The sequence below is a fragment of the Bison bison genome, unplaced genomic scaffold, assembly GCF_000754665.1.
Source record: "Bison bison bison isolate TAMUID 2011002044 unplaced genomic scaffold, Bison_UMD1.0 scf7180017864375, whole genome shotgun sequence".
NCBI classification, from domain to species: domain Eukaryota; kingdom Metazoa; phylum Chordata; class Mammalia; order Artiodactyla; family Bovidae; genus Bison; species Bison bison.
Window position 1 is genome coordinate 3,143,767 of NW_011494947.1, and position 10,526 is coordinate 3,154,292.

The 10,526-nt window shown below is 55.2% G+C and overlaps 1 protein-coding gene across 1 annotated transcript in view; it reads right to left on the bottom strand.

Annotated features, from left to right (window-relative positions):
• The window catches only part of NCS1 (neuronal calcium sensor 1), a 42,148-nt gene that overhangs the window by 20,578 nt on the left and 11,044 nt on the right, over positions 1 to 10,526 (bottom strand). Inside the window, exon 9 of the mRNA XM_010856951.1 lies at positions 5,253 to 5,277. Within this exon, the coding sequence (XP_010855253.1) occupies positions 5,253 to 5,277 (25 nt within the window). The remainder of the gene's footprint in view (positions 1 to 5,252; positions 5,278 to 10,526) is intronic.

The window sequence follows — 10,526 nt, forward strand, 5'->3', positions numbered from 1 at the left end:
CATACGGCGGCAAAGAGTTGGACATGACTGGAGTGACTTAGCACGCATGCACAGACATGGGGCTATGTGATTTCCAGGCACCATTTCACCAAATCGTCCCAACAAACCCAGGAAGTGGGGACTATTACACCCATTGTATAGATGGGGAAACTGAGGCTGGGAGCGTTACATTTCCTCTTGGCTCAGGGCCGCCACATGGCATTTCTTCAGCCCAGCAGACTCCTTCCCTCCTCCTTCCCTCTTTTGTTCTTAGCTTCAGTGCATCTCCCCTAGAGAAGCCCTCTCTGCCCACCCCAGACAGAGCCAGGCTCCAGCACACACACTCACAGCACCCTGTCCCTGGCCTGGGCCTTGCAGTGGTGCCCGGAGCCTCTGTGATGACAGGCCAGTGAGTGCATCACAGAGTCTATTGAGGCAGGAACCCCACATCTTCTAGTTCACCCTGAATCTGCAGGGTGTTCTGACACACAGCAAAAAAATAAATATAGCGTTAAGGCATGTCCGACTCTCGCGATCCCACAAACTGCAGGCCGTTAGCGTCCATGGGATTCTGCAGGCAAGAATACTGGAGTGGGTTGCCGTTTCTTCTCCAGGGGATCTTTCCAACCCAGGAACTGAACCCAGGTCTTCTGTATTGCAGGCAGATGCTTTACCGACTCAGCTACACAGGAAGCCCAAGACACACAGCAGGGGCTCGGTAAACGCCTAGCGAGTCGCACAGTGGGCAAACGGGGGGACCGAAGTGGAGCCCCACCACCACCTCTGTGTGCGGCCAGTCACCAGCCGTGGCCCCAAACCTCCACGGCCTGTTTTCCTGGGCGCCTTCTGCCTGGTTCCAGCCCAGTGGCGGAAGCGACAGAAGCCCTGGCGTTGATGCTGGTGAAGGTCAGGCCAGGGGAGGGGAGAGGCACGAAGCGTCCTCACACAACCTTGTCGCAGAGCAGGGGTCTTAGCTCCCTTTAGGAATCGGAGAAGAAGCCATGGAGCCGAATCCGGGACACAGCCCTGACCCAGAGCTCCACACACGCGACTTCCAGCCACCAGAGCACAGGTGTCTGACGAGGCTGACTGTGCCTGAGAGTCAGCTCTCCACGACAGGGTGGAGACGAGCGAAGAAAAGCCTAGATTCGACAACTGCCTTCTGACGCCTCTTTAAGAGGGAAAGGGAAGGAAGAGAAATCTGTCATTTCATAAAAACACTGCAGGCTGAATACCACTTACAAAACACTCCTTCCTGTGCGCCTCCCACCATGGCACCAGCCTGTGTCTGCCCCCCACTGCGCCAGCCTGGGCCCCCGGGAGACTCCAGCGCCTCGTCTCCCCCAGCCCCTACTGCCTCTGGTGCTGGGAAGGTGCCTGGCCCAGAGTAGGTGCTCAGTAAAGATTTATTGAATGAATGGACCAACAAATGAATGAATGAATGAGGGAGTGAAGGAAAGGGGGAGTGGGTGAATGAATGAAGGAACAAGGAAGTAAGTGAATGAAAGTGAGCCAATGAATGAGAGTAGGGCATGGATGAGTGAATGAGAGAGTGGGCAAATGAACGAAGGTATAAGGGAGTGAATGAGAGTGAATTAATGAATGAACGAGTGGGTGAAGGAATGAGGGAGGGAGGGAGTGAATGAATGAGGGATGGTGAATGAATGAGTGAATGAGGGTGTGAATTAATGAATGAATGAGCGATGAGGGAATGAATGAACACCGGCCATGACCCGCGGGTCTGATTCCAACTCAGCTTCCCATTCTCTGCAGGCCCCGCGGCCCCAAGGCCACCAGGGCCTCATTCCCCAAGGCCCGGCCTTCCAGGCCTTCCTGGGATCCACTGCTCTCAGATCCCACAGAGCCTTGTTCTCTAGGACCCAGCTTGAAGCGAGTCCTGCCATACTCACCCACCTCCCTGCCAAGGGTTAAGTGTGGCGGACGCTGCCTTCTGCAGTGTGAAAAGCGGGAAATAAATAGGTGGAGGAAGAAGAAAGCATAACCCCCAGCTGCAATCAGCCAAACACAGCTGGGGCTGCCTACTGCAGCATCCCTGGCAAACGGTTCCCCATTATCTTTTCAAACACCTCCTTTCCCATGGCATTCCCCTCCCAGCTCCCTGGAGACCAGCCTTCAGACATCCGGAGGAGGGGCTCAAAGACTTCCCTGTGGCTGGGGCCTCTTCCCTGCACCTCTCCCCTCCCCCTCCTAAGTCCTCCCACCCTCCCACCCTCCGCACGCCCTCAGCCTTTGTAAGATTTGCCAAAGCCAGAGCGGGCAGGGCTGAGCCCCTGTACCCCTGGCCACGTAGGCCAGCAATCTGGACCCAGACTCCACACACACACCCACACACAGAGCTGGGTGACCCAGGCAAGTGTCTCACAGCCTCAGTTTCTTCATCTGTAAAATGGGCTGCTCCTAACCTGACCTCACGGGATTGTTCTAAGCACCTGGCCCACAGGAGGCACCCACAGATGTTAAGGAGAGGCAGCCTCCTGACCCACGGCTGTGACTGCGGACAAGGATCCAGGATTGACAGCTGGCACTTTCGAGCCAGCTGCAGAATTCTTCCTGCCTCGCCCACTGTCTCTGTCACAATGCCATCGGGCTATTTGGTTATCATAAACATAATAAAAAGCGTTACGGAAAACTTATAAAATAGAAAATGTGAGAGAAAGAAAATACCCATAATCCATGAGGCCACCACCCCCAACACACCCACTACCAGCCTCTGGCCAGTTTCCTCCCCATCTGCTGTTCCCTCCGCACATTCTTCATCACAAAACTGTGTTGGGGGCACTATTTATGCCCTGTTGCTCCCATTCGGGATCATGTTCCCTTCACTCTCCAGGTGACCATGATGTCACAATCGATTGTAAGGCCTGGGGCCTGCTATGGCAGGGGTCCCCAACCTCTAGGCTGCAGATCGGTACCTCTGGTCTGGTCAGCGGCAGCATCAGATTAGAAATACAGCGCATGATAAATGGAATGTGCTTGAATCATCCCCAAACCATCCCCCTGCTTCCTGGTCCATGGGAAAACTGTCTCCCATGAAATGGGTCCCTGGGGCCAAAAAGGTTGGGGACCACTGTCTGCGGTTTCCTATTCAGCCCCCATCGAGGTCTTCAATCTTCCATTGTGATGAATGGAGCTCAGGGCAGGAAATGAGATGGTCACGATGGTCAAGGGGACGGCTGTGGACCCAGACCTCACACCAGCCCCACCTCCCTGAGCCCCCAGCCTCCCTCTCTGAGAATACAGAGCTGGGGGCAGCCGAAGGGGCGACCAGCATGAAGCCATGTGGGTGGCGAGAGCCCACATGGCCCAGCCCAGCCTTGCATCACTGTGGCCTGGTTTGTGCTCCTGACCACCTGGGACCCGGGCCTGCCCGGGGGGACCTGGCACCTGCCCAGCTCTGCTTCTGCTCACTGCGTGGCCCAGGACCAGTCACAGAGTCACAGAAGACCCTGGGCCTGGCTCCTCTTCTGTGGAGCAGCTAGTGAAAGTCAGCCCCAGACAAGACCACCCTGGGACGGGCTGGAGAGACAGGGAGGGTGGTCAGTGTGACCTCTCCCACAAGGTGACGCTGCAGCAAAGATGCCAAGATCTGGGGCTGAGGGAACAGCAGGAATGGAGGCCCTGAGGCAGGAAGGAGCCTGGTATGGCTGGTGCCTGGTAAACCAGCAGATGAGGCCGGAGACTTCGGGGAGCCTTGAGGGCCAGGCAAGGGGTTGGGCCTTTATGTTAAGTGCAGTAAGAAGCCATGAGGGGCTTTTTAATATATATATATTCATTTGTTTGTTTGGCTGCCCCGGGTCTTAGTCGAGGCATGCAGGATCTTTGCTCTTCATTGTCGCATGTGGGATCTAGTTCTTTGACCAAGGATGGAACCCCCTGCCTTGGGAGCTCGGAGTCTCAGCCACTGGACCACCGGGGAAGTCCCCACAAAGGGGCTTTAAGCAAAAGAAAAACACAGCAGGAAGGCGGGGTGAGGCGATCCAGGAGGGTGAGCCTGGAGGATATCGACCTAGAAGCAGGAGTATTTCTGGAACGCCCACCTGGGGGAGTGGCGAAGTGGAAAATGAGGTCGGAGGTGGGTCAGGCCCACCTGTCAGGGCGGAGGACATGGGGAAGGAAGGAAGAGGCGGCATTGCTCCCGCCCACCCTCCATCCCTGCAGTCAGCTCACCGCCCAGGGGCTGCCCACCTGGCCGGGGTCTCTGGCAAGGGGTCAGCCGAGCTGGGCAGGGCAGCCACAGCTCTCCCCCTCTGCCGCCTGGACTCAGGGTCAGGGAGGTGTAGGCAGGGCTCCCCCAGGAGTCTCGGGGCCTGTGGCCTTCCCAGGTGTGGCCTCCGCGGCCTGCTGTGATGGAGTGCACGTCTGAACAGTGGACGGAAGACCACCGTCAACAGCTGTCAGCCCTTGGGCCCTGTGCTGTGACCTTTACAGGGACTACCACTGCAATCCCTCATTATTCCTACACAGGGAAACAGAGGCTCAGAGGCCAAAGAGATGGGAAGAGGCAAGGTTGGGACTCTAGAGTCCATTTCTAAGCCACCAAACTTTCTAGAAGGTCTCCAAGCTCCCCTCCTTGCTCACCTATCCACCCCCAACTCAGGTTCACCTAACAGTGAGCCTCCCCTGGGGGCTTCAGATTCACCATTCTCCCCTCCTCGCCCCGGGGCAGGCATCGCTAATCCATCACAGACCTCATTGATGCCTCACTGCAATACTTTCCATTTGCTCCATGATGTACGGCCTCAGAATCCTCCTTAACACACCACTCCAGGCAGCTACTGTGGACTGATCAGAGTTGGCATTCAAGAAAAAAACTATCTACCATCCTTGATCCAATCTATTCAATCGCTTTACTAGAGAGAGTGGATGAACCCCAGAGAGGGGAAGAGATTTCTCAAGACCATGTGATAATCTAGTGACAAAGCTGGGCCTGGGATCCAGTCTCCTGACTTTTTTCTGGTTCAAACCCCTCCCTCGGGTGAGCAGCGTCTGAAATTAACACTGGTGGTCCTCAGAGATGCCATGGGGTCACCACCAACCCACCACCATCCCCAACCACAGTTCAACTGGATCTAAGTTAGTTCCTTGTGAACAAAGGAATCTGAACCCAAGGCTGCCTGGACCTGTGTGTGGATAAGCCCCTCTCAGAGGGCCCTCCATGTGCCCCTGACCTGGGCAGCTGGGCTGCCGGCTCATCAGCACGAAGCCAACACTCCCAACCCACCCAACAGTTTTGGGAAAATGCGGCTACTCACCACTGCTGAACTTCCTTCTCAGTAACTGCAAGAGAAAAGAGAAAAGTGGCCTTTTAGCTTAGGGAGGTGTCCTAGAGGACAGACAGACACAGGGGAGCCTCCTTCCTGCCCTCCCCGCCCCCACCCACGGCCATGCTGCCCATGTCTGGACATTTCTGGACACCAGCCAGCTCTGAACAAGAAGATGCCTGCAGTCCCCTACTCCCAGCTGGTGAGCAGTCTTAGTCTGATCATCCTGACCCCAGGGGGTGACCATGGCCCATCCCTTCCAGATGTCCACTGAGCTGCTGGGAGGACTGTCAAGATCAGCTTCTTGCAGGCAGGGGCTGGCCTCTCCCTGCTGTCCTGGGCAGGGCAGGCAGGACTGCGTGCCTGGGCCAACACGGAGGATTAGTCGTCCCCATCTGGCATCCCTGGGGACAGGATGGTCAGAGAAGTCACTGGTGTCCCCAGGCACTCAGCCGCCCTGCCAGCACATGGAGGGCCAGGGCAGAAAACCTGAACCCCCTCCTCCGCCCTGGAAGCACCCAGCACCCTCCCCTCCTCCACCCAGCCCTCCAGCCCCTCAAAGCATTCAGCCCCAGGTTCTTTTTACAGGCAAGGCAAGAACGGAGCCATGAACAAAAAGCTAGAATGAGCCATATAAAGTAGCAGAACCTCCAGCCGAGCCCAAATAGTCATTCTTTACTGAACCGTGAAATAAACAACAAAAAAAAAGTTTTTTTCTGAAAAGTACTGAATCAGTTCAGGTTGGAACAAAACCAGTAATTTCTCTAAAGTCACTGAACAAGAACATCTAACCACCTCTAAGGCCTCACTCATTCCCAGGGTGGGGGGTTGACCTTGGGAGAGCACCTCCAGCACTCTGTGCCTCAGTTTCCCTGTTTGTAAATGGGAATAACAATTACAGTGCCTGCCACACTAGCTGTCCTGGGAATTCAATCAGAACAGGTGTGAATACTCCTGAGCCCCCAGCACAGGGCCTGGCACTCGGATGTGCTCAGTACAGACTTGGAGAATGAATGGATGAGTGAACAGACAGGAAGGTGGGTGTTGGGTGCAGGTCAGGTGAGTAAAAGAACTGAAATCCCTTCCCAGCGATGTGGGAAGGGAGGCCCAAGGGGGTCCACCTCACCATGTGTGCCTGATCAGACTCGATCGAGGTCACTTTTCAAGAAACCATTCAGAGCAAGCTCGTAACAGCTACCAAGTCCCGAGCGCCCACCACGAGCCTCGATCTGGAGCAGGGCGGGCCTCTGTGCTTCGGTTCAGCCGCCCTGACGATGCTCCCAGGGAAGCCGCCACTCTGCCCTGGTTGCTGATGGGGAAACTGAGGCACGAAGGGAGGCAGGACGAGCCGCGGGAGGGCGAGGGTCTGCATTCGAGTCTGTCGCTCAGCCACCCGCCCACAGCCGGACCCTGGTGGTTAGACTCCTGGGGCAGGTGGCAAGACTCCGTCAAGCCCCCCTGGTCAGCACTCTCCTCCCACAAGAGGCTGGAGGAGATGCCCTGTCCACGGGCACAACGCTGAGTCTGCCATACACAGTCAGGAAAACGAATGTCATATATTAACACACACATGTGGAATCCAGAGAAATGGCACTGGTGAGCCTATTTACAGGGCAGGAATAGAGACGCAGACAGGAGAGAACGGACTTGACACGGAGAAGGAAAGGGAGGGACGAACCAAGAGAGCGGCGTTCACATATATCCACGACCGTGTGTCAAACAGACAGCTAGCGGGAAGCTGCCATGTACATAACGCAGGGAGCTCAGCTCAAGGCTCTGTGACGACCTAGAGGGATGGGATGGGGGGGAGGGAGGTTCAAGGAGGAGGGGATACATGGACACAAATAGCTAATTCTCGATGTTGTGCAGCAGAAACCAACATAGCACTGTAAAGCAATTACACTCCAATTTAAAAAGAGACAGACAGCAAAGGCAACAGTGAGAGTGTAGGTTACCAGGAACAGCCAGACCTGGTGTAAGAGAATGCAGTTTTCCAAGAGTTTTGGCAGAGGGTAGAGAGTCCCTTGGACAGCAAGGAGATCAAACCAGTCCATCCTAAAGGAAATCAACCCTGAATATTCACTGGAAGGACTGATGCTGAAGCTGAAGCTCCAATACTTTGGCCACCTGATGCAAACAGCCAACTCGTTAGAAAAGACCCTGATGCTGGGAAAGATTGAGGGCAGGAGGAGAAGGGGACGACAGAGGATGAGATGGTTGGATGACATCATCGACTCAGTGGACATGAGGCTGAGCAAACTCCAGGAGATAGTGAAGGACAGGGAGTGCTGCAGTTCATGGGGTCGCAAAGAGTCTAACATGACTGAGTGACTGAACAACAGGAGAGTGGGAAGGGAATCAGGCAGGAGGGTGGCGAGGGAAATCGTCCCTGGTCTAACAGAGACTGGGCAGCCCTACACTCACCACCCATACTTGGTAGAGAAGGGCAGCAGGAGCCAAGGGACTGGTCCTTAAATATTCAACCTGGAGACACAGGAGATCCATCATAGCGTAGCCAGGAGCTTAGGGTCTCATACTCTGGAGCCAGAATGGACAGCCCGAGTTTAAATCTAGCTCCGCAGCTTACTAGCTGTGTGTCCCCTGGGTGATTCCCCCCACTCGAGCCTCAGTTTCTTCTTCTGTCAAATGGGCTAACTGTGAAGATTAAACTGCTTGGTGCTCTTCATAGGCATAAAATCCCATAGATAGGTGTGATCCTGTTTTCCCAATGAGGAGACTGAGGCTCAGGCAGACCTGCTTACTTGGCTGAGTTACCTGAGGTGGCTGGGTGGGGCCAGGGGCAAGGACTATGCCTTCAGCGCCCAGGACGGATGCCCAAGTGGACGCCTCCCACTACTTCGAGTCATCCAATGAGCTGTGTGACCTTGTGTGACCTTGGCATCATATGATATAAACAGGAGGAGCAGGGTAGCAAGCGCTGGGGTGCTGGTCCACTGCTGACCTTAGGCGAGGCCCCCCTCAAGGTCAAAGGAGGAGACTTCCCTGGAATCTCCCAGCTCAGAAGTCCCGACCCTCTCCTGACCATACCCCCTGCCCATTCCCCAGCAGCAGCCCCACCCCAGGGCCTCTCAGCCTCCACCTCCTCCCCCGTGCCCTTCACCAGCCCCCGTACCCAATAAGCCCTCAAGACACAGACACAGTTGGCTGCCCTTTCCCCATTACAAGGGCCCCCAAAACAGAGCGCAGAGTGGTTAGCAGGCGGCCAAGCTCTGTGGGCTGTGAGCTGGGAAGGGGGAGACAGGCCCTGCCCCTGCTTTATGCAGCTAATTAACTAGGAAACAGGTATCCCCTGGCCCCATGCCAGGCCCGGCAGCTGCCACTGCTTCACTGCCTATAGCCCTGGGGTCTGTTGCAGGGGCGGTGAGCAGCAGGCAGATCTCAGAGGGGCTTGGCCACCTGCCCCCGCTCCACAAAGGTCAGGCAGGCCTGGCTCCAAATTCCAGCTCCCAGTCTAATCATGAAGATACAACCGGACAAACGCAGAATGTGGGACATTCGACAAGACAACTGTCTAGGATACTTAAATGTTGGTGCGAAAACGTAGAAAACAAGGCAGGGGATTGTTCCAGATTAAACAAAAAAAAAAAGATTAAAGAGACAAGGCCATCAAATGCAACTCAAAATGTCTGGCTTGTGTCCTGAATCTGGAGTCAAAGACCAGCTACTCTGGGTGCAGATGACACCACCCTCATGGCAGAAAGCAAAGAGGAACCAAAGAGCCTCCTGACGAAGGTGAAAGAGGAGAGTGAAAAAGCTGGCTTAAAATGCAACATTCAAAAAATGAAGATCATGGCATCCGGTCCTATCACTTCATGGCAAATAGAAGGGGAAAAAATGGAAACTGGCAGATTTTCTTTTCTTGGGCTCCAAAATCACTGTGTACAGTGACTGCAGCCATGAAATTAAAAGACGCTTGCTCCTTGGAAGAAAAGCTATGACTAACCTAGACAGTATATTAAAAAGTGGAGACATCACTTTGCCGACAAAGGTCCATCTAGTCAGTTTTTCCAATAGTCATGTATGGACGTGAGAGTTGGAACATAAAGAACGCTGAGCAGTGAAGAACTGATGCTTTCCAACTGTGGTGTTGGAGAAGACTCTTGAGAGTCTCTTGGACTGCAAGGAGATCCAACCAGTCCATCCTAAAGGAAATCAGTCCTGAATATTCATTGGAAGGACTGATGCTGAAGCTGAAACTCCAATATTTTGGCCACCTGATGCGAAGAGCCAACTCATTAGAAAAGACCCTGATGCTGGGAAAGACTGAGGGCAGGAGGAGGAGGGGACGACAGAGGATGAGATGGTTGGATGGCATCACGGACTCAACGAACCTGAGTTTGAGCAAACTCCAGGAGATAGTGAAGGAAAAGGAACCTTGGCGTGCTGAAGTCCATGGGGTCACAGAGTCGGACACGACTGAGCGACTGAACCACAACAACTATGGGTGTGAGAGATATGATGGGGATGGTGGGGGAAGCTGCCCACAGGCAGGCACTCAGATGCCCGGACAGACTCACTGCTCGTTTCGTTAGGAGCAGCTACGGTACGGAGGTGACGTGGGACCGTGTCCTCTTTCCCTGGGATGTGCCCTGAAGTATTTAGGGGTGACAGTCAGGATGCCTGCAGCCTCCCTCAAGAGGTTCAGAAATACACATGCACATATTTAGAAAGAGACAGGAAGCAAACGTGGCAAATGCTGACAGCCGGCGCATCGAGACGACGGACACACAGGTGCTCACGGCCCCAGAGCCGCGCTTGAGCTTTCAAGACAAAAAGCTGGGGGGAAGCTGTGGCCTCATCAGCCCACTGCCTGTGTGCACCCGCTCACAGCGCCAGAAGAGCTGAGGGTCCTGCTGGGGGGCCACGCCCCCGGCAGCTCCAAGGACCACAGGCAGTAGGAGGGAGGAGAGGGCGAGGGGACAGTCATGGGGCCCCTCCGTCTTCGCTCTCTGCCCAGATACTAGAGTGACATTCCCAGGCTCAGGCTCCCTGCTTGGTCCCATCCCCCCATCCCTCCGAGTCTCCACTCAAGTGTGAAATTAACATGCGTCCACCGTGGACTCCGCAGGTCCGTGCTCAGGGCTCAGGGCCCAGGATGCATGAAGGTCATTTTCAGGGCGACCAACCCCCGGCCCCTGCCCGCCCCAGTCCTGTGACGCCCTCAAGCTTCTCTCATCAGTCCCACCTCCAGGCCTTTGCACCGGCTGCTCCTTCTGCCCCGAACCCTCGCCCTCCCCTCTGTCC